Source organism: Branchiostoma lanceolatum, chromosome 2 (assembly GCF_035083965.1).
Source record: "Branchiostoma lanceolatum isolate klBraLanc5 chromosome 2, klBraLanc5.hap2, whole genome shotgun sequence".
Taxonomy (NCBI): domain Eukaryota; kingdom Metazoa; phylum Chordata; class Leptocardii; order Amphioxiformes; family Branchiostomatidae; genus Branchiostoma; species Branchiostoma lanceolatum.
Window position 1 is genome coordinate 23,673,558 of NC_089723.1, and position 23,865 is coordinate 23,697,422.

Consider the following 23,865-nt stretch of genomic DNA (forward strand, 5'->3'; position numbering starts at 1 on the left):
AAAGCTTTCTAACATCTAAATGGGCACTAACAAGTTCATGCAGCACACCGAGGTTTAACGTTATAAACTATTCACCTCCTGTATGAAACAGTGTACTACCGTTCCAGCTGGGCAATTTCGCATAATTGCACCAGCCGGATAATTGCACCAAATACGCTGGCAAATGGGGCACATTTTATTATAACCTGTGTTCTTCAAGTAGAGCGCTAGAAGGAGAAAGACTCAAGTAGACGATAATGGGTATACCCAATTTGGTATGACCCTAGCACTGTTGTTCATCACAGACCCCTGTATATATACATGTAAACACGGCGCTAAACAGGCGGAGAAAAACGTACAGGCCATGCATTTTTCTTTTTAAAGAGTTGATATTTCTTTCCATTGGCTCTGTCCGCACGGTTTTAAAATTAAAATAAAACAGCTTCCATAAATTCTCCTAGCTTTCATCATTTGAATAATTTACAAAAATCCATCTTTCTACTAAAATCAACCAACCAACTCATACGATACCAAAACGTGGGTCACTTCATTTTCCACTGCCTTCAAAAAAGAAGTCAACCCAACCATAGTCAACCATAGTTAACGTAGAACTTTCACAGTAGACTAGATAACTATTTCAATTTCCATGTACCAGTATCTCCATGTACTCGCCGTTTGTCTGCAATTAGCCTTAGTGGGCATGAACTTGCAATGATAAATGACGTTTTGAATAAATTGGACGATAATTGGTAGAGCTATCTATCAACATCATCTAGATTTTAATAGCTTGGGTTCCAGCCTTCTTAGATTTAGTCCGCTACCCAAGCTCCGCTCCTCGCCAAGGCTAGACCGTCCAGGCTAGATTTTAATCAAAGCCTCTTTCAGTCTTTGATCTATATCTGGACAAATCACCCTGAGAACGAGACCGTTCCTTCGTGGCGCAGAGTAGGCTGAGTACGAGAGCGCATCATGACCGCGCGAACTACGAGGTGGTGTGAACAGCCAGGAGACTCCAGCTGACATGCACGCCGCGCCGCTCCCGGGATCGTCTTTTCATCGGGATTTCCTGTCTGCTAACTGACGGTGAGTGATGTATTTCTCTTCTCTTGTTTGGAACCGTTGAGGTTCGCTTCTTAACTTTTGAAAGACTCAAAAGCCTGTTTTTGAAAACAGGAAAAATTGAATTTCGAACCAGACTAAATTGATCCCCACTATTACACAGTGAGTGTTGGGTGTTGTTTGAATTATGTGGATGTGGGCTGTGGAATTTACATAGGCTGATGCAGTCGCAGTAAGACTGAAATATATTTTGTTTATCTGAGTGAGTTATTCGTGACTTCAAACTTCTAAACATCGTCGCAGACACGAATAAATTATTCTCTAGAAAAATACACAAGATGGCGGCCATGCGAAATTAGCATATTAGTTATGTGTCCGCCTGCCAGTAAAGACTTAAAAGGCCACATGTCCTTGATTAACGACTTACAAAAGACACCAGGAAATTATGATCTTAGTGGTATTTACAACTCAACTGTATTGAATAGATAAACCCTGTTCCAAACTTTCACGTGTTTTGGTGTTTAGTGAAAAACTAGATAGTCAGTGGTGTCAAAAGTATGCATAACGTTATCTCCAAGCAGATATTGGGGTAGAAGATCGTTTTCAGACTGCTTGTATTCTTTAGTGGCCTAGTGGATATCTGTCGGAAAACCGTCAGTCAGAAAACACTACAACTCCAACATCTGCTGGGAAACCGCCCTTTTATAGCAGAATACATCGGCCACAAATACATGTATGTCATATGATTATATTTGCTTGGAGAATAGAGCTGATCCCCCAGTGTGCTTCATCTCGTCGACCTAGTGGTTTGGATGTATGCGCCCAAATTTGGGAAGTAATACTAATTAAAATACTCTCGTCTGTCTTGTCATCCATGCAGAAAAATAGTAGTTCTAATGTCCATTCGCATCTAATTTGCTCTGATCCAATTGTGCTGGGTGCAGCCATGGAGGTTTAGTAATATCTCCTTGGTCTAGTACTTAAACTTGGCTTCTGAGTTCTGAACAGTATAATTTAAATACTGTAATTTCAGGTAACTTTCTCCTCCTTCAAACTCAACTTGATTGAGTTTGACATTGATTACAACCTCTGTATAGTAAGAATTGTATGTGTAATACTAATAGTTCCAGTGGTAAGCTGAAGTTCTTTTTGGGTGGAACCATTAGTTCGCAGACAAAGGTATTAAATATTTGTTCTTCCAGGTGAGGCTGACAGCTGACTAAAATGAGTCAGATGAAGTCACATTTTATTTACAGTAGCTCAATTTTGTTTCAGGCCACTAAGCCACTTGTTTCTTCAGTAGTAGCTTTTGTCTGGACCTTTCAGGAAAATATTGTTGCAACTTGTAGGGCTCTGTAGCTGAGAAGAAAAGAATGCTGCAACAACTACTGAACTAGTGCCGAGTAGGTAAACACCAGAGCAAGTTCACACATGGGTGACCCTCCTAATTTGCATAGGCCATAAACTATGAAACAAAGGCAGGCCTGGCATCTGGACTTTACTTTTGGGATTAGCAGATTTATAGATTAGCAGATTTACACCAACGGGAAAGTGTGGACCACTGATCATCATCATAGTTCTGCTGCTCTGCTTTGGGCCTCCAAATTAAATCCACGTGAACTAAAATGCATTTACAGTATTTCTACCTACTCTCACCTCTCAAAATCAAATAAACGTTCCAGTACTTTTTTTTTCCACTCAAAATCCACCCGGTACTTTCTTATTTTAGACGGTACGTTAATTTTTTTATTTTTTTTAAATGTAGGCTTTGCTAACCAGGAATCCCTCTAAAATCTAAAGTTAATGTTTTTCTGCCTGCATTTCCTCTGCATTTTTGCTTGTAATTCGCTATTTTTCGGCCTAGCAGCATTAATTTTCTCCGCCGCTTTGACGGCCTTGTGAAAATTATCATGGCGGCACTCATAAGTCATAACAGAGCGGCCGATATCACTGTCAGTCTGACGCTACAAAGTAAAGGGGAAAATAAGGTGCAACATCGACATTCAAAATACAATTTTCATATAAATAACTTTGACATCGTAAACCAAAGCACGCTGATCAAAAACGTGTAGAGTAGAGTGCACGGGGAATAATTCTTGACCACTATCGGCAGCACGGCGGAGTAATTATTTGTTCGCAGGAGACATGTTACACCAAGGATAAACCTCCTTGGTTACACGTAAAAAAGGTAAAGCAGGCATCCTCAATTGAAGTGAAGCATAATGCTTTTTGAAGTACTAGTAGCTAGTGGTAGTGCGATGCGGCGTCGCCACGGCTCGCATTTTCTACTCTTCTCGATAAGTGTGTTGGGTTCTTTTACGTGCAGAGGTTTGACGCTTGAGGCTTTACGTCACCATCCGAAATGACGAATGCAATCCCTTACATCATGTCCGAGCTCGAGTCGACCACTGAGGTTCAAACGCGGGCCCTTAGGATCCACGGAATTTGATCCAGATGGCGAAGTAGCGGGGTTGCGTTACCGCTTGCGCCACGGGGACATGTTAAACATAAAAACAACAATCATAACTTAACTTCCCAAGTGTGATTTGTCTTTTGAGACCACAAAATCTCTAAAACGGCAGAAATATGTCCGATGTGATTCGGGAAACGCGGCTTGAAATATGGCCGCCACTCTCTACCACTATTAGGAATGGCGACGGTAAAACTAGCAGCATATTGCATAGCACGGATACCGATTTTTAAAATGATACCATATACGTGTGGCAATATTATAGTTGGGGGCAAGTGGCCGCCGCCCCGGGCAACAATAGAAACAGAAGGCCATTTTTATTTTCAGGGCCTGGGGTTTCATATTCTAAAATGACCGTAAGATTTTCACAATATTAGCGGTGAAGTGCAGGTTTCTAGTGTCAACATGTATAATCGGTAACTTCTTTGTACGTGCGGTCTGAGACGTTGAGCTACTCTTACACTTACAGTTGAGCTCTGTTCAATATTGTGGGCTCTACCGCGGGAACTCAAAATCTGAGCATCTCACAAAAACGTTGTTTTTGACCCTATGGGCCAAAAGTTTACGGACATGTGTGCTCATATTTGTTTTTTGGGGTGATGTGATTGTCTTTAGAAAATATGATAAGGTACAAATGTACATTAGTAGCTGTATGATGATTATTGTTATCGACTTAACGTTATATGTCACTGATTGTCAGTAGTCATAAATGATATTCTACATTGTACAACAATTTTCTTTGATCGCTCTCTTCAAGTTCCAAGTAGAAAATGCATGTATCATGTACATTTTCCCTTGTTGAATTTGAAAGTACTGTGGCCCCCGGTTAGGGGTCATAGCGGGGAACCCATGCCCAATTTTTCAACATTACTTTATATTTTATTGAAGTGGTGAGGAAGATCATGATTAGAACAAGCATTGGATAGATATAACTTACCTGCTTATTATCTTATGTCCCTCGGACAGTTGTATGGACACAGTTTACCTCAACTGTCAAATTTTCCGGGTGGTACTTTTATTTCAGGGGTACATAGTATATTAGATTCTGAAGATTTGTCTGGGGGGTACTTCTATTTTAGGGGGTACTAAATCTATTTGTTTGAAAAAAAAGTCCGGGTAAGCTGCCCGATATGATGATGATGAAATCTATTTGAAAATAAATGAAATTTAGCACCACAAAACTTTATTATTTATTTGACAAATATACACGTGAATTCAAGTTGGCAGAAATAAAACATTTTCAACACCGGTCGACGCGTCGTACCGGTCCCGTTTGCGCCCTGTACTAAATATAGTAGGAAATGAGACACCCTACTTTGGACAGAACGCCCTAAAGACGTTCAATATTTTCCTTCCGTGTTTTCCATGGTCGATTTCTCCGGTAACTTCCACTTGGTTTGATCAAAATTCGTCGATTCAAGCCCCATCTTCGCACCAAATATCAATTTCTGATAAAACCTCGCGGATTCGCACCTCTAGTGAACCGCGAGACTTGTATGTCATTGGTCGATTTTCCGTGACGCGGCGTGAACGAACGCTGTTATTGGTAGATGATATCTGATTCTGAGGTCTAAAACTATCAACACTAGTTTTCGTGGGAAGAGTGTGTGTAACTCGGCGTAAAACTTTAACAATGTTTACCAAAAAAATACGGAAAGCCTGGTAACTACCGGAGTATTTTTTGTTTGGCTATAACTAGCGGTGAACCCGGGAAAACAGCCGAAAAAACGTCAGCCCGATGCGACCGGCCAGAATTGTAGTGGGGCACTAGTAGTGGGGAGGGGGGCACACGATGCTGATTTTCTCTCGGCCCACGAACCACTGGCAACCTCCGCGCCTCCGTTTGTCACCTACCTATAAAGCCACCTTGGGGTTGTCACCTGCCGCCGGCGGAAGATAGAAATGGCCTGAATCGGCTTCACTTCAAACTTCCGCTTCTTTTCTGGAGATCTTTGCAAAAGTTCAAGCCCTGTCTATCTTTTCTCCCGATTTTTTTTTCCGTCAAGGTTTACGGATTGGTCTTGAATTTTTTCCGTAACACGCAGCAAAGTTCCGTAAATTTACGGCAAAACTGGCGCTGGCTAGAGGCCTGGGTGAGAGTAGTACGTTTTTGTGGGATTTTTCCCTGACTTAACCTTAAATTATTTGGTGAAACTACAAGCATGCGTTGTAATTGTAAACATCTACGAAAAAAAGTCGAAGCTCTCTATCACTGTTGCACTAGCGTTTAACAGCCTGTCAGGAACTGTGGAAAATGAGAAATTTACACTTTTACTGGCCGATATCAAGTCCAAGTGTCTCCAACAACATTGTTTACTTTATGTATACTTATATATCCGCCACGTAAGTTGTAATTATGGGTAAAATATAAAAACTTGTCAACCCGCCTAAGTACTCGGCCAGAGGCTGGCCCCTTGGTTCTCAGTATGTTAGGTTTCGCCAAGTTGCTTGGTCCCCAGGGTCTCTGCTAAGTGTGTGTTACAATCTGGTCTAAAAATTATATCTGTCCAGTGTCCATTTCCTTACCTTTATCTTGCATTTACAAATTGCATTCTAGACTGTCTACAAGCAGCTGAGCCACTCCAGGAAAAGTGACTGAGCACAAGCTTCCCTATCAACAGAAGGGAAACCACCATGGGGAATTCTCCAGTGCAGCAACTCAGCATTTTCCTGACACAAGACTCGGGCCCAAGAACATGACATTCCTTAAGTTAAGTGACACTTTTCTCTTCAATATACCCTTTTCTCAGGATTTACTGAGAACTTCTCCTTCTCGGGTCACGGCTTTAGTCTGCCATGCTCTCCCGCTTCACTCAGCACCAGATCCTCCTTGGTGCAAGGCCACACACAGAAGATTCGACATACATGTACTTGAGTAGACCGCAGCAGTGTTTACATAGTTTTTCTATTGTCCATTATTTACTTAACAAACACTCAGTTACCATAACTTTTAAGTGTTTTTTTAAAGCTTTATTTCTTATGTGTATCATGACAGTTATGTGACTGCTTGGTACTATAGGTTGTATATTTTACAGCACAACTGCGGAAGCGATGCAGTTTCTGTATCCAACGCCACTATTATAATAACTGGATGTAGCAGGATGCTTCGACACTGTAACTTAGGAACCACTCAGATGAACAGCTAGTCCTATCATCGACTCCTATGGGAAAGTTGAGAAAATGATGGTCTCATTATCTCAACCTGCAAAACTTCAGTTCAGACCATAAAACTTATCCTCAAATGCTAACATGATCTGTCAACCCTCATGAAACCAATTAGAGCAGATTCTATATGGCTAGTCTGCAAATACCCCCCCCCCCCCTATTATTAAAATAGAGCCCTTTGGAATGGCCCTTTTATATAATTATACTAAGTAAGCCTTATATAAGACTGCAAACAGCAGACGTGGGGTCGTGTTCTAAGCCTCCAAGCAGGCCCAATGGATTGCAAAGACCGTATCCAACTGGATCAAGGAGCTTGGGTTGCAAAACATACTTCTTCTGCCAGTTTGATACGGTCTTCGCAACCTGTAGATCTGCTTGGAGATTAGAGTCGTGTGGCGCAAGTGTTAGAGTGCGCAGCTTTTAAACAATGGGACCCAGAATAGAATCCAGCTGGGTTGTGCCCAGAGACATGTCCGAACTTGCGCTCCGACATTGTGCCCCAGTGTGTGATGGTCCAAATCCTTCTGTCTGAAGTTGGTGATTCACCACAAATCACCTGGATGGAGGCCTGGCAAACCTCCGTGGTATCAACCATGAAACAAATCAAAGGAGCGAGTAGAAACAGAAGTGATCCCAACCGAGATTCGAACTCACGCCGAAACCGGAGGCCAGATCACAGGCACGCACGCCTTAACCACTACGCTAAAAGGTCGCGACCAGTTAGCCTGGTCAGTTGGAGGCGCTTGAACCCCCACTGTTACACTACTCCCCCTTTTCTTTTAAGATTCGTCCTCGAATCTCCGAGTTCGATCTTCCCTGTGTGGCACAAATGGTGACTCACAGTCACACCATTCGCCCGGCCGAGAGAACTGGCATTCCCTGTCTTGTACGACTGCCAATGAAAGGGTATGCCACCCCGTAAAAAGAGCGGTATAACACTAAGCAAGGGGCCAGTTCTGGCCTGTGCACATACTACTGCTACTAAACAGCAGACTGACGATCATTCCACTATCTCGTGAGGGTGTGTAAAACCTCAGGATGGAAAAAGGTCAATTTTTTTTCAAACAAAATCAACAACTTAGGGCTTTCCAACCATACTAGCCACCCCTAATTATAAACTGCCTACAATTCACACACAAAATCTCAACAAGAATGGATTTTCAATGCCTATCCCCATGCAAATCTATTGTGATGGAAGTCAGAACCTGAAATTTCAAGAAATTATGTTATAGGTCCCCAAATTAAATGTTTTCATATGACTAATTGTCAACTTGGAAAAATGGGTCACAGGCCTCAGATCATGTACAGGTCTTCCTGGTTGGTTAAATCATTGTGGTCAATGTAGATAAGACTGTTGACTGGTACATTATACAATGTAAGGACAACAATGTTTGAATAGACTTCCATATAAGACTTGCTAGGAACTTTGCCAGTCATGCCTGTCAAACTACTTCCAAAGGAGGCCAAGTGTAATAAGAAAAGCGTGCTAAGTAAAAGCATACAATTGCAGGAAGCCTTGAATTATGAATGGAAGAACACACTTCAAACCTTATGTATGCTAGCCTATGATGTTTGACATGGGATATTCTCCCTTTCTTGTTCCTGTCCAGACTTGACAACTTTGAGCTGTGGCTGGTCGACATCATGAAGCACCGGTGTGAGATGGAGGAGGGGAGACCCAACCGGCGCTCTAGGACAAGGAGTTCCAGGACCTGTCCCTCCGCAAAAAGGCTGGAATCATCTACCCACTACAACTGTGACTACCGGCTGGAAGCAGAGGACGCACAGGGCTTGCTCAAGGTATACAACATGGTGAAATCGTCAAAACCATTGAACTGATTCAAACCTGCTTTGCTTCTTCATTAACAGAGGAGGAAGTAGATATGAAGAAGTGTTAGCTCCTGCTGCGGCAAAATGGGTATCATCCACTTCTGATCTATGCACCTAAGACCTAAGCTGGCCTAGTTTTTTGAACTACAAAGGGTAATGAAATTCAGCTAGATGTTGTTTTTATAAAAGCTTTCCAGCTTTGTAGGGCTAAGTCAGGCATAGAAGCTAGCATTTCCCTAGCAATACTGAATTTGGCTTCAAAGAAGTCATTGTGATAGTCTATTCTACCCACAACCAATACATGTATTGATCTTCACAGAGGCAACTGCAAGACATCAGGGACACTGTCTACTTCAGGACAAGTGCCAGGATCAGAAGCCAGAGTACAAGCAGTGCTAGGATTCAGATGCCCCCATGAACGTGGGAGAGAAGGAAGCAGAGAGGCAGCGCATCTGATGAGAACTTGTACCGGAGGGGGATTTGCCTACAGGATAGACTTAAGGGGACATGGTAGGAGGGTAGGCTATGGCAAAGGATTCAAGCTAGATAAATGTACATGTTTTTCTTGATGGGATGTGGCACGTATGTTTGCAATCCGTACCATCAAAATATGTGATTTTAGTATGTGAGAGATGTATAAATGATGGTATTTGATTATTTTGAAGAATCAGTTTTACTTATATGACTACCTCGGGGAATCTTCCTGTTCAACTTATGCCATTTTAAGATTTGATTTAGTGTGCCCTTGTGTTCATTTGTGATGCTATTTTAGCATGTGGGTTTGGTAGTGTGTGCGTGTGTAACTGTAAGCGTGCGTGTGTAAATCTTTCCATCCGTCCATACCTGTCAGTACACTGCACTTTGTGTGTCCTGTCTTAAAATGAGTGTGTCCTGCGTGAAATGTATGTTGTACTGTGTATGTCGTACTGTGTATGTCAGTCTTTGCACCCGTCTATAGCTGTCAGTTCACTGCACTTTGTGTGTCCTGCATGAAATGTATGTTGTACCGTGTATGTCAGTCTTGGCACCCGTCTATAGCTGTCGGTTAACTGCACTTTGTGTGTCCTGCGTGAATTGTATGTTGTACCGTGTATGTCAGTCTTGGCACCCGTCTATAGCTGTCGGTTAACTGCACTTTGTGTGTCCTGCGTGAAATGTATGTTGTACTGTGTATGTCAGTCTTGGCACCCGTCTATAGCTGTCAGTTAACTGCACTTTGTGTGTCCTGTGTGAAATGTATGTTGTACTGTGTATGTCGTACTGTGTATGTCAGTCTTTGCACCCGTCTATAGCTGTCAGTTAACTGCACTTTGTGTGTCCTGTGTGAAATGTATGTTGTACTGTGTATGTCGTACTGTGTATGTCAGTCTTTGCACCCGTCTATAGCTGTCAGTTAACTGCACTTTGTGTGTCCTGTCTTAAAATGTATGTTGTACTGTGTATTCCAGTCTTTGCACCTGTCTATAGCTGTCAGTTAACTGCACTTTGTGTGTCCTGTGTGAAATGTATGTTGTACTGTGTATGTCAGTCTTTGCACCCGTCTATAGCTGTCAGTTAACTGCACTTTGTGTGTCCTGTGTGAAATGTATGTTGTACTGTGTATGTCGTACTGTGTATGTCAGTCTTTGCACCCGTCTATAGCTGTCAGTTAACTGCACTTTGTGTGTCCTGCGTGAAATGTATGTTGTACTGTGTATGTCGTACTGTGTATGTCAGTCTTGGCACCCGTCTATAGCTGTCAGTTAACTGCACTTTGTGTGTCCTGCGTGAATTGTATGTCGTACTGTGTATGTCAGTCTTTGCACCCGTCTATAGCTGTCAGTTAACTGCACTTTGTGTGTCCTGTCTTAAAATGTATGTTGTACTGTGTATTCCAGTCTTTGCACCTGTCTATAGCTGTCAGTTAACTGCACTTTGTGTGTCCTGCGTGAAATGTATGTTGTACCGTGTATGTCAGTCTTGGCACCCGTCTATAGCTGTCAGTTAACTGCACTTTGTGTGTCCTGCGTGAATTGTATGTTGTACTGTGTATGTCAGTCTTTGCACCCGTCTATAGCTGTCGGTTAACTGCACTTTGTGTGTCCTGCGTGAAATGTATGTTGTACTGTGTATGTCGTACTGTGTATGTCAGTCTTTGCACCCGTCTATAGCTGTCAGTTAACTGCACTTTGTGTGTCCTGCGTGAAATGTATGTTGTACTGTGTATGTCAGTCTTGGCACCCGTCTATAGCTGTCAGTTAACTGCACTTTGTGTGTCCTGCGTGAAATGTATGTTGTACCGTGTATGTCAGTCTTGGCACCCGTCTATAGCTGTCAGTTAACTGCACTTTGTGTGTCCTGCGTGAAATGTATGTTGTACTGTGTATGTCAGTCTTTGCACCCGTCTATAGCTGTCAGTTAACTGCACTTTGTGTGTCCTGCGTGAAATGTATGTTGTACCGTGTATGTCAGTCTTGGCACCCGTCTATAGCTGTCAGTTAACTGCACTTTGTGTGTCCTGCGTGAATTGTATGTTGTACTGTGTATGTCAGTCTTTGCACCCGTCTATAGCTGTCGGTTAACTGCACTTTGTGTGTCCTGCGTGAAATGTATGTTGTACTGTGTATGTCGTACTGTGTATGTCAGTCTTTGCACCCGTCTATAGCTGTCAGTTAACTGCACTTTGTGTGTCCTGCGTGAAATGTATGTTGTACTGTGTATGTCAGTCTTGGCACCCGTCTATAGCTGTCAGTTAACTGCACTTTGTGTGTCCTGTGTGAAATGTATGTTGTACTGTGTATGTCAGTCTTTGCACCCGTCTATAGCTGTCAGTTAACTGCACTTTGTGTGTCCTGCGTGAAATGTATGTTGTACCGTGTATGTCAGTCTTGGCACCCGTCTATAGCTGTCAGTTAACTGCACTTTGTGTGTCCTGTGTGAAATGTATGTTGTACCGTGTATGTCAGTCTTGGCACCCGTCTATAGCTGTCAGTTAACTGCACTTTGTGTGTCCTGCGTGAATTGTATGTTGTACTGTGTATGTCAGTCTTTGCACCCGTCTATAGCTGTCGGTTAACTGCACTTTGTGTGTCCTGCGTGAAATGTATGTTGTACTGTGTATGTCGTACTGTGTATGTCAGTCTTTGCACCCGTCTATAGCTGTCAGTTAACTGCACTTTGTGTGTCCTGCGTGAAATGTATGTTGTACTGTGTATGTCAGTCTTGGCACCCGTCTATAGCTGTCAGTTAACTGCACTTTGTGTGTCCTGTGTGAAATGTATGTTGTACTGTGTATGTCAGTCTTTGCACCCGTCTATAGCTGTCAGTTAACTGCACTTTGTGTGTCCTGCGTGAAATGTATGTTGTACTGTGTATGTCAGTCTTGGCACCCGTCTATAGCTGTCAGTTAACTGCACTTTGTGTGTCCTGTGTGAAATGTATGTTGTACTGTGTATGTCAGTCTTTGCACCCGTCTATAGCTGTCAGTTAACTGCACTTTGTGTGTCCTGTGTGAAATGTATGTTGTACTGTGTATGTCAGTCTTGGCACCCTTCTATAGCTGTCGGTTAACTGCACTTTGTGTGTCCTGCGTGAAATGTATGTTGTACTGTGTATGTCAGTCTTGGCACCCGTCTATAGCTGTCGGTTAACTGCACTTTGTGTGTCCTGCGTGAAATGTATGTTGTACCGTGTATGTCAGTCTTGGCACCCGTCTATAGCTGTCGGTTAACTGCACTTTGTGTGTCCTGCGTGAAATGTATGTTGTACCGTGTATGTCAGTCTTGGCACCCGTCTATAGCTGTCGGTTAACTGCACTTTGTGTGTCCTGCGTGAATTGTATGTTGTACCGTGTATGTCAGTCTTGGCACCCGTCTATAGCTGTCGGTTAACTGCACTTTGTGTGTCCTGCGTGAAATGTATGTTGTACCGTGTATGTCAGTCTTGGCACCCGTCTATAGCTGTCGGTTAACTGCACTTTGTGTGTCCTGCATGAAATGTATGTTGTACCGTGTATGTCAGTCTTGGCACCCGTCTATAGCTGTCGGTTAACTGCACTTTGTGTGTCCTGCGTGAAATGTATGTTGTACCATGTATGTAAGTCTGTGTGTTGTAGATAGTGCACAGATGCTGTTTTACTCTCTCCAAAGACAGGAGGTGTCTGTAATAATGCTGTCTGTAATAATGCTGTTGATCTCTCACTCTAAAGACAGGAGGTGTTTGGCTGTTTGTAATAATGCTGCTCTACTTTCTCCGAAGACAGGATGTGTTTGGCTGTCTATAATGATGTTGTTTTGCTTTCTCCGAAGACAGGATGTGTTTGGCTGTTTGTAATGATGTTGTTTTACTTTCTCTGAAGACAGGATGTGTTTGGCTGTCTGTAATAATGCTGTTCTACTTTCTCTGAAGACAGGAGGTATTTGGCTGTTTGTAATGATGCTGTTTTAATTTCTCTGAAGACAGGAGGTGTTTGGCTGTCTGTAATAATGCTGTTCTACTATCTCCGAAGACAGGGTGTGTTTGGCTGTCTGTAATAATGCTGTTCTACTTCCTCTGAAGACAGGATGTGTTTGGCTGTCTGTAATAATGCTGTTCTACTTTCTCCGAAGACAGGAGGTATTTGGCTGTCTGTAATAATGTTGTTTTACTTCCTCTGAAGACAGGATGTGTTTGGCTGTCTGTAATAATGATGTTCTACTTTCTCTGAAGACAGGATGTGTTTGGCTGTTTGTAATGATGTTGTTTTACTTTCTCCGAAGACAGGGTGTGTTTGGCTGTCTGTAATAATGCTGTTCTACTTTCTCCGAAGACAGGGTGTGTTTGGCTGTCTGTAATAATGCTGTTCTACTTTCTCTGAAGACAGGATGTGTTTGGCTGTTTGTAATGATGTTGTTTTACTTTCTCCGAAGACAGGAGGTGTTTGGCTGTCTGTAATGATGTTGTTTTACTTTCTCCGAAGACAGGAGGTGTTTGGCTGTCTGTAATAATGCTGTTCTACTTTCTCCGAAGACAGGTTGTGTTTGGCTGTCTGTAATAATGCTGTTCTACTTTCTCTGAAGACAGGAGGTGTTTGGCTGTTTGTAATGATGTTGTTTTACTTTCTCCGAAGACAGGAGGTGTTTGGCTGTCTGTAATAATGCTGTTCTACTTTCTCCGAAGACAGGTTGTGTTTGGCTGTCTGTAATAATGCTGTTCTACTTTCTCTGAAGACAGGATGTGTTTGGCTGTTTGTAATGATGTTGTTTTACTTTCTCCGAAGACAGGGTGTGTTTGGCTGTCTGTAATAATGCTGTTCTACTTTCTCCGAAGACAGGGTGTGTTTGGCTGTCTGTAATAATGCTGTTCTACTTTCTCTGAAGACAGGATGTGTTTGGCTGTCTGTAATAATGATGTTCTACTTTCTTGAAGACAGGAGGTGTTTGGCTGTCTGTAATAATATTGTTTTACTTTCTCTGAAGACAGGAGGTGTTTGGCTGTTTGTAATAAAGCTGTTCTACTTTCTCTGAAGACAGGATGTGTTCGCCTGTCCGCAATAATGCTGTTCTACTTTCTCCGAAGACAGGATGTGTTTGGCTGTCTGTAATAATGTTGTTTTACTTCCTCTGAAGACAGGATGTGTTTGGCTGTCTGTAATAATGATGTTCTACTTTCTCTGAAGACAGGATGTGTTTGGCTGTCTGTAATAATGCTGTTCTACTTTCTCCGAAGACAGGATGTGTTTGGCTGTCTGTAATAATGTTGTTTTACTTTCTCCCAAAGACAGGAGGTGTTTGGCTGTCTATAATAATGTTGTTTTACTTCCTCTGAAGACAGGAGGTGTTTGGCTGTCTGTAATAATGATGTTCTACTTTCTCTGAAGACAGGATGTGTTTGGCTGTCTGTAATAATGCTGTTCTACTTTCTCTGAAGACAGGGTGTGTTTGGCTGTCTGTAATAATGCTGTTCTACTTCCTCTGAAGACAGGAGGTGTTTGGCTGTTTGTAATAATGTTGTTTTACTTTCTCTGAAGACAGGAGGTGTTTGGCTGTCTGTAATAATGATGTTCTACTTTCTCTGAAGACAGGGTGTGTTTGGCTGTCTGTAATAATGCTGTTCTACTTCCTCTGAAGACAGGAGGTGTTTGGCTGTTTGTAATAATGTTGTTTTACTTTCTCTGAAGACAGGAGGTGTTTGGCTGTCTGTAATAATATTGTTTTACTTTCTCTGAAGACAGGAGGTGTTTGGCTGTTTGTAATGATGTTGTTTTACTTTCTCCGAAGACAGGATGTGTTTGGCTGTCTGTAATAATTCTGTTCTACTTTCTCCGAAGACAGGGTGTGTTTGGCTGTCTGTAATAATGCTGTTCTACTTTCTCTGAAGACAGGATGTGTTTGGCCGTCTGTAATAATGCTGTTCTACTTTCTCCGAAGACAGGATGTGTTTGGCTGTCTGTAATAATGCTGTTCTACTTTCTCTGAAGACAGGAGGTGTTTGGCTGTCTGTAATAATGATGTTTTACTTTCTCTGAAGACAGGAGGTGTTTGGCTGTCTGTAATAATATTGTTTTACTTTCTCTGAAGACAGGAGGTGTTTGGCTGTTTGTAATAATGCTGTTCTACTTTCTCTGAAGACAGGATGTGTTCGCCTGTCCGCAATAATGTTGTTTTACTTTCTCCGAAGACAGGATGTTTGGCTGTCTGTAATAATGCTGTTTACTTTGTCTGAAGACAGAGGTGTTTCGCTGTCTGTTGTGATCCTGCTTCTTCCCTGAAGACAAGGAGGTGTTTGGCTGTCTGTAAATGTTCTTTTACACTTGAAGACAGGCATTTTGCTGTCTGTAAATGTTGTTTTACTTTCTCTGAAGACAGGTGTTTGGCTTCATCTACAGATGAGGTTGATTTACTTTCTCTTTAAACAGAGAGGTGTTTGGCTGTCTGTTGTGATGCTATTTATTTTGTCTGACAGACAGAGAGACGCCTGATGTACTTGTCTGTGTATTTGTAATTACATTAGTATTATTTATGTGTGTGTTTTCCAATATGTTAGTGGGTGTGTATTGCAAGTGTTGTTGTTTTCACACCTGTCCATAATTGTGAATTAAATGCACGTATGTGTTTGTCTTCATTTGGGATTAGGGGGCTAATATCTGGGTAGTGATAGCTTAGCAGCTGTACTCAAGACTGGCTTAGTACATGGTTCCACCCATCCCCTAAAGTCCCTCACGTTCTTTCTCCTCGTTGCCGACCAAACAACGCGAGGGGGCAGTGTATAGATAAGGCCAATGGAGGAGTTCATAAGCTTTATGACAGGATGTGTAAAACAATATGAAATAGCATAAATGAAGCATTGCTGTACATTGGTGCACAAAGGGACAGACGGTAACAGACCTGTACTAGCGAAAAAAGTCCTTATCATCCTAGTTGTTACAGTTTGTCAAAATATGTTGTAATGTGTTTTTTCTCAAAAGTGTAACTCTAAGAATGAGGAAATAAATGAGTGTGACTATGCTTGGTTTATCCCTACCGAGGTTGTGAATTTGACAAGCTTAGCCATGAAATTGATATAGATACATGTATAAAATATAGATGGCACATATATTAATGTGAAAGTGTATTCTGATGTATTAATTTTTTTATGTATGATGTGTATATATATGTCTGTGTTACAGAGACTTACATGCCATCTGATTTGCTTTGTATTAATTACAGGGTCTATTTTTTGTTGAATGAGTGTCTTGTTGCATTTTCCTTGGTTCTCACCGACTTACATATACATGTAGGTAAACATACCTTAAACTTAAGATGGTCTGTAAAGAACGGTTAGTCGTTTAAATTTCTTTGAATACAAACTGCACTCCTCCTCCCTTCCGCCCAAAGAAATACAGGCGCGAGGTAGCCGTAGCGACTACAGAAGGGCATTTTATGCTATTATATTATACTACTCCTTTTCATAAAGGCTAGTATAATGTGATAACATTTACAAGCAAAAACGTCCTTCTGTAGCCGCCACGGCTAATGTGAGAAGCAACGTGCCGTGCTAACACGTGGTAATTCGGGAAAACATCCATATTCTTTAAAAATTGATATAGAATAGATGTCCTTGGTACGTTTGAAGTGATTGATATCTTGTCCGTTTACAAAAGGTCAGGTGTGTAGTCGAGTAATTGGGCCAAAGGCGTAGAAGATAGTTTTACTTCCACCACTCCCCCTCCTCTGGTGCTCATGACCGTTATGACACGTCTAGTCGACCATCGGTATCAATACACATCTCTGTTGATAGGTAAGTGTGAACAAGGTGTGAAAGAGGTCCCCGTCGAGTTAATCCTCGACGCAGGTTAAGATAAGGACTTAATCCTCGACGCAGGTTAAGATAAGGACTTAATCACCGTCGCAGGTTAAGATAACGACTAATCCCCGACGCAGGTTAAGATAAGGACTTAATCACCGTCGCAGGTTAAGATAAGGACTTAATCACCGTCGCAGGTTAAGATAAGGACTTAATCACCGTCGCAGGTTAATCCTCGACGTAGTTTAAAAGCCCGACGTAGTTTATGGTCCGACGGAGTATAAGGTCCGACGGAGTTTAACCCTCCGACGAAGTTTGAAGCGACCGACGGCATCAGACGACGTCGGAAGCTGTATCAGATCACCGTCGCACGATTATTCCGTCGGGTTGCCAAATCGACGTTTTAGGGCGTAAACTACACCTAAGCCGGAATCTCTGCAGATGCCCTGCCGGAGCTTGTAAGCCTCGGCTGCTGGCGGGACACCGGTAACAGAGCCATCCCAACCATGGAGGGGTCGGACGCGCGTCTGGACGGGCCTTACCAAAACCGACAGAACGCCATCCGGAAGTGCTACCAAGTCGCCAAGGACAGAGGATTCTCCTACTTCGCGGTGCAAAACGGAGGCTGGTGCGCCTCTTCTCCCATCGCCGGAGAAACCTACCAGAAGTACGGCCGTTCTTCATCCTGTGGTAACGACGGCGAAGGAGGGCCCTGGGGCAATGAGGTGTACCACATCACAGGTGAGAGCCACTGTGACCCGTTTCTCAATCTCAAGGTAATAACCCCCATATGACCCCATCAGGGGCAAAGTGGGGAGGAGTCCCAGGGCTAGGGTGGGCAGTCCTTCAGCCTAGCCCGGAACGTCTCAACTGTGATAGACGAAACATTTCCGTGTCCAGTTAAGGGAACTTACCTGGGGTAGGCACCACAGACCTGGACATCACCAGCGATGTTTCGTATTCTTGTACTATAACATGATGAGCTGGAAACAAAGTTTGTCCTTTAAATCTCTGCAGATGCCGTGCCGAAGCTTGTAAGCCTCGGCTGCTGGCGGGACAAGGCAGACAGAGCCATCCCAACCATGGAGGGGTCGGACGCGCGTCTGGACGGGAGTTATCCGGCTCGTCAGGACGCGATCAACAAGTGCCGCAAGCTGACCAAGGCTCGAGGTTTCAACACCTTCGCGCTGCAAAACGGAGGCTGGTGCGCTTCTTCAGCCACCGCTGCTCAAACCTACAGGAAATACGGACCGTCCACAAGCTGCGGTACGGACGGCGAGGGCGGGCCATGGGGGAACCAGGTCTACCAAATCACAGGTTTGTGTATCTTTACTGATGAAGGAAACTGTCCACGAATCTGTCCTCGACCAGAGTACTGAGTTCAATATGTTGATGTTTTTGCCTTAGCTTAATCGTGTACCGTTTGCTATCTAAATGGATGATAGCAATTCGTACGTGCAACCAACCAACCAACCAACCAACCAACCAACCCAACCCAACCCAACCCAACCCAACCCAACCATCAAAACTTGCTATAGCTTTAGAGGAAGACAATTGATGAATGTAGATTCAATGAATTCTTCAATAATATAGACGGATAGATGGATGTCACTTATGCCTAACATTTCTCCTCGTAAAACTCTACTAGGGTCGTCAGCATGTGAGGCGCCACTGGATTTATTCCTACTTCTGGATGGATCTGGCAGCGTAGGGACTGCAAACTTCGATAAAGTGAAACAGTTTGCTGCCGATGTGGTCAACAGCTTCGACGTCAGCCCGACTGCCACCAGGATTGGTGTAGCACAGTACTCTGACAGGAACTCGTGAGTGTCTGGCCTTTTATATCTATTATTATATCTATCTATATCTATTATGTCTAGGGCCCTGGACCATGGACTATAGGGCCCTGAACCGTGTAACATAGATGAACCTATTCTTTTGGAGGGGAGTAAGTGGCCAGTTCCTGGCAGGTAGGCAGATTATGTGTATCAATCTGCACTGCACGAAATGGCCTCGTATCCCGGCGTATACGTACAGGGATTCCTCCGGAAATATTCCATATCCCGGTGCGGATTTAGCGTATCCGATATAATTAACGGATACGCTAAATCCGCACCGGGATATGGAATATTTCCGGAGGAATCCCTGTACGTATACGCCGGGATACGAGGCCATTTCGTGCAGTGCTGGCAGTGACAGTCTCTAAACCATTCATTTCTCAGCCTGGTGTTTAACCTGGGAGACAAGGCCGACAAGCCGTCCACCGTGAGCGCCATTAATGGTGTCGCGTACCAGAGCGGCGGCACGAAGACCGGGGCTGCTCTACAACACGTCCGTGATAACGCAGCATGGAGGGGCGGCGATGTCCCGAAGGTACGTAACAGTTACAGAAATGTAAAGATATTTGATATAGTGTATAGATACAGTTGTTGTTGTTGTTGTTCACCGTGTAGTGCCTGGTGCACATAGGTTAGCAAGTTTCCTTGCTGTTCCAGTAGTAGGGTATATTTTACAGGGAAGGGTTGATAGCCCTTCCCTTTAACGGGCGTCAAAAAGCTCTTGGGGCCACTATTCTACGTCCGTTCCTGATCACGACAGTCACAGACACGGACGTATCTACTTACTCCCACAGGTGGTGATCGTGTTGACAGACGGAAAGTCCGGTGATGACGTAGCGGCGGCTGCTCAGAGCCTGGCCGCCGACGGAGTGAAAGTGTACGCCATCGGAGTGGGAAACTTCGATCATGGGGAGCTCATTCAAATTACCAACAACGATCAAAACAACGTAATCGAGTTGAACAACTTCGATGCCCTGGCCACGAAGATTGACGAGATTGCCAAAGTTGTCTGCTCATATGTGTCAGACGGTATGTTTCGATTTGATGTTATACATCTACGTATAGTAAAGTGAAGTGAAGTAAAGTAAAATAAAGCAAAATAATTTTTTTTTAAATCAAACACAGCAAAAATACATTTTTCAGCTTGCCCTAGTGGCTACAAGGGCCATGGCGGGATCTGCTACAAGGCATTCAACGCGAAGAAGACCTTTCTCCAGGCGGCTAAGGCTTGTTACGCCGATGGCGGCACCCTCGCCATGCCCCGGGATGCCGCCACCAACGACTTCATCAAGTCCCTCAAGGACGCCATAGACCCGTCCGGTTTCTTCTGGTTCGGTCTGGTGGATCAGCACAAGGAGAACGAGTGGGTTTGGATAGACGGCCGGCCCCTCGGCAGCTTCAGCGACTGGAAACCGGGAGAGCCAAACAACCTTGGCGACGAGGATTTTGCCGAGTACTTCCCTACACAGTGGAACGACGTGGGCGGCAACGCAAAGAACAGGAGATTCATCTGCCAAGTGATTCCAATCGGTACGTCATCAAAATGCCTGTAACGTTTAAGGCACATTTTCAGTTCAAATGACTACGAGTTTGCATTTAGAACAGGTTATTAATAACGTTACATTTACGCTTTATAGTGCGTTTAAAACGACGTGTACGTTGGTAGCCCGTCTAACTTTCCCCCATCTTTTATTGATGCAGATTGCCCAGAAGGCTACGTGTACCATCAGCCAAGTCGCACGTGCTACAAAGCCTTCGACGCCAAGAAAAGCTACGACGGAGCAGTTGAAGCCTGTTCTGCCGACGGCGGTTCCCTCGCCATGCCCCGTGATGACGCCACCAACGTGTTCCTCATCTACCTGAAGAATGCTGTCGACAACAGAGGCTGGTTCCGCTTCGGGCTGACCGACGAGCACCAGGAAGGGGGGTGGATGTGGTCGGACGGCATCGCCCTGGGGAGCTACTCGCCGTGGGGTCCGGGAGAACCGAATAACCGGAGAAACGAGGACTGTGGCGAGTACTTCCCTGGAAGTCGTCCTAAGAAAACAAGAAACAAGTGGAATGACGGGCCATGTCCCAATAAAAACAGGAAGTTTATCTGCCAATTCATCCCGAAAGGTACGTTTGACAACAGTCGTTTCTATTGTTAAGATTATAAATCAACATGAGCCAATACCTTTAAATGAGTTTACTGCATTTGACGGAGCATCATTTGAATGTGCACGACTATTTGCTTTCATCGTCTTCTGTAGGATGTCCCTACGGGTATAAGCAGAGCGGTGCTAGCTGCTACAAGGCCTTCGACACGGACAAGAATTACAACGAAGCTGCGAAGGTTTGTCGGAATGAAGGAGGGTCTCTGGCCATGCCCCGTGACAAGGTTACTAACGACTTCTTGATCAACCTGAAGAACAAAGTGGACAGCACTTCGTGGTTCTGGCTCGGAGCGGATGACAAGAATGACGAGGGTACATGGCGGTACATCGACGGTGAACCCTTCGGGAGCTTCAGCGACTGGTCCCCGGGCGAACCGAACCAAGCCGGCGGGAACGAGGACTGCCTGGTGCTGTTCGAAAGCCCCAGGGATAACTGGAACGACCAAGGCTGCGCAACAAAGCAGAAATTCATCTGCCAGATCCATCTGCCAAGTAAGTTAACCATTTGAATTGACAGGGATTGGGCTATTCATGGGATTTCGGAACAGATATCACACGAGACACAAGCGAAGATATAAGTTCAGTTAGATTGTACTAATGTCTTTCCAACAGACCATGTAACATAACATGCTTAGTAACTATTCTGCTATTAAGCTTTAGGACATTCTAAAGATTTGTCTTTTTGTAGTCTTGTAGTAAGACTGACAAATGACTTTGAAATGCGATTTTGTTTCTAATATGTTCGTTAAATCTTTCATTCCAGTCCATGATTCCTGTGGTGGCAATGTTCCTGGAGAGTTCGGAGTGATTGTCTCACCGGGCTATCCGGTGACACAAACAGAGCATCAGAAATGCAGGCATGTGACTTGTTATTTTCTATTATCATGCCAGAGAAACCTTAACTAGACACCCTTCTAGATCTGTTCTTTTAAAGAGGTTTTACTTATGAATTAAAAATGAAGTGATTTGAATGTCATCTTGCAGCTGGAACTTCATGGCTCGACCAGGGAAGGTTGTGACCCTGATCTTCGAGGATTTCGACCTGGAGAGTACCCTCGACACGGTGACCGTTGAAGACCCCTGCAGCGACACGGAGCTGGGGAAGTTCTCCGGGACCACTCTTCCTCCACCTGTCACCAGCAGCGACAAACAGGCCAGGGTCGTCCTCACCATCGGCACCACCGACCACTCTGTCCCTGGACGTGGTATCAGGTTCAAATTCATCGGTAAGTTAGAAGATCTTCCCAAAACGTTACCGGGCGAACTCTTAGTTTGTGGTTACAAACTACCTACCTAGTCCCTACTACCTACTACCTGCCTAGTCCCCACTACCTCCCTACCTGCTATCTACCTACCTACCTACTTACCCAATCAAAGGTCAATATCATTGAACTTTGGTTAAACCAATATAACCTCATATCAATATTGTATACAATATTAAAGTTCAATAACCAATATTATCTCATACTCTTTACATGCCTCTGTTCTCTACAGCCACACCCTCTTCTGCTAAACGAGGGGTTGACGAGCCGCTGTCTGCCCAGCAGCCCGATGAGACCCTGCAGGGGCGTGGCCAGGAGGAGGCTGACGGAAACACCAACCAGGAGATGCTGATGGAGACCCTGAAGATACTGGAGGAGGACCTGCGTAATGCTGACAACGAGCTAGAGGTACGATTGACAGATCTACATCAAACAGAATGTCTAGCCTCTACCAGGCTCCATCGGTCGCTGAAAACATGCCAGAGGAGTTAGCCGAGAACTTGGGTCGCAAACTGTACTTCCAGACCGGCTAAATCCCCTGGCATGTTTTCTGTACATGTCTATTTGGCCAACCTCTACTATGTTACAGTGACCTACGGAGCCTGGTAGAGGCTATCAATACCTATCAATTCAGCAAATTGGATTGCTAAAGTTGAAAGATTGATTCATCTTTTGTACTACTCAACCGGGATATTGATATCAGAAGGAGCGTTTCCATTTTAATCGATTTTACCCTTTCGCAAGTTAAGAAATTCATTGTAGGATATTGCGCCTGTCCGCGTTGGCGTGCAGTGAACTCATTCAAAATATTTGACAGGGTAAAAAAAAACTTTACCAACAATTACTCTCCTACAGACCCCTGTACGGCAGATCTTTAAGTTACTGGATGTACATATTCACACTAACCCGTTTGCATTATATGCAACCTTAATGTTCTATATATGGTCTAAGCTTATATTAACTCAAATCACTTGTTTCTCCTTCTGTAGTATAATCATGAAGAGTGACAGCAAGTGACGACAAATGGACCACAAAGGAAAGACCAATCATCAGACTACAGGAACACAGGACAATATAACTGCTTAGCAAGATGCTTCAGTAGGGCAAAGACAACATCAGAAATGATAAAGAATAGTAATCATGGAAATCAAGAGTGTTCATCTGGTATTTTCTTTGTACTTGTAACGTTAATACTATGGCTGAAAACATCAACGTAATCAACCAAGTGCAAATGTCAATCATCTTTCTTTTATCTTCCAGGAGCAATATCAAATTATTTTTACTTTTGTCTATTTCCGGGGTAATTGTGCAATGAAATAAGAACTTATCGTAGGCCTGCTTCTTTATTTCTGTTACTAGTAAACTTCTGACTTGACGGTTTTGTTGATACTTCCCCCACAGCGCTATACAGTGTGCAAAATGTATGACATACTACCAAGAGTAGTCTTCAACTTTGATACAACACAGTTAACAACAACATTCTGGAGGTAAACTTTGCCAAATACCACATAGTGTATGTTAACACTGCACCAATTTGATGAGGCGTTACAGCAAACCCTGGGCTTATATATGGAGGGGTCATGGTTCTGAAACCAATATCACTATTATTTCGTTGAAATATATCCACCTACTAATGTACCCTGGCAGAGTCGCATAGGAAACAAAAAACTGTACAATGGACTTCCCCCGATCTCTAGAACAATTCAGAAAAGAAGACTGGCCCTTGCTGGCCATGTAGCACGTCATGAGGAGATGGCTGCCAAAGTTCTCCTCTGGGAACCTGATGCAAAGAGAAAAAGGGGACGACCGAACCTGACACTTAAGAAAGTCTTGGAGGAGGAGGTTGGGTTAAAGGACTACAACCT

The 23,865-nt window shown here is 43.7% G+C and overlaps 2 protein-coding genes across 2 annotated transcripts; both read left to right on the forward strand.

Moving 5' to 3' along the window:
- The first annotated feature begins 625 nt into the window (after positions 1-625).
- On the forward strand, positions 626-16,185 carry LOC136428044 (chromatin remodeling regulator CECR2-like). The gene is made up of 4 exons (XM_066417299.1): positions 626-1,062; positions 6,066-6,218; positions 8,284-8,473; positions 8,823-16,185. The coding sequence occupies exons 2-4, from the start codon at positions 6,205-6,207 to the stop codon at positions 8,919-8,921; spliced, it is 303 nt and encodes a 100-aa protein (XP_066273396.1). The 5' UTR covers positions 626-1,062; positions 6,066-6,204; the 3' UTR covers positions 8,922-16,185.
- A 1,050-nt stretch (positions 16,186-17,235) lies between these two features.
- Positions 17,236-23,260, forward strand: LOC136428045 (uncharacterized). Its single transcript, XM_066417300.1, has 12 exons — positions 17,236-17,485; positions 17,762-18,061; positions 18,393-18,567; positions 18,967-19,117; positions 19,377-19,611; positions 19,726-20,112; positions 20,284-20,700; positions 20,835-21,230; positions 21,502-21,595; positions 21,723-21,964; positions 22,233-22,408; positions 22,990-23,260. Exons 1-12 carry the CDS (start codon positions 17,251-17,253, stop codon positions 23,005-23,007), a joined length of 2,826 nt encoding a protein of 941 aa, XP_066273397.1. The 5' UTR covers positions 17,236-17,250; the 3' UTR covers positions 23,008-23,260.
- The last annotated feature ends 605 nt before the right edge of the window (positions 23,261-23,865 follow it).

Bases quoted from the DNA above. Each gene is read 5' to 3' on its own strand.
- LOC136428044 (XM_066417299.1), top strand. The intron at 8,474-8,822 runs GTATACAACATG...TGATCTTCACAG, and splicing joins ACGCACAGGGCTTGCTCAAG to AGGCAACTGCAAGACATCAG.
- LOC136428045 (XM_066417300.1), top strand. From the start codon at position 17,251: ATGGAGGGGTCGGACGCGCGTCTGGACGGGCCTTACCAAAACCGACAG. The intron at 18,568-18,966 runs GTGAGTGTCTGG...TTCATTTCTCAG, and splicing joins CAGTACTCTGACAGGAACTC to CCTGGTGTTTAACCTGGGAG. The intron at 21,965-22,232 runs GTAAGTTAGAAG...TGTTCTCTACAG, and splicing joins TATCAGGTTCAAATTCATCG to CCACACCCTCTTCTGCTAAA.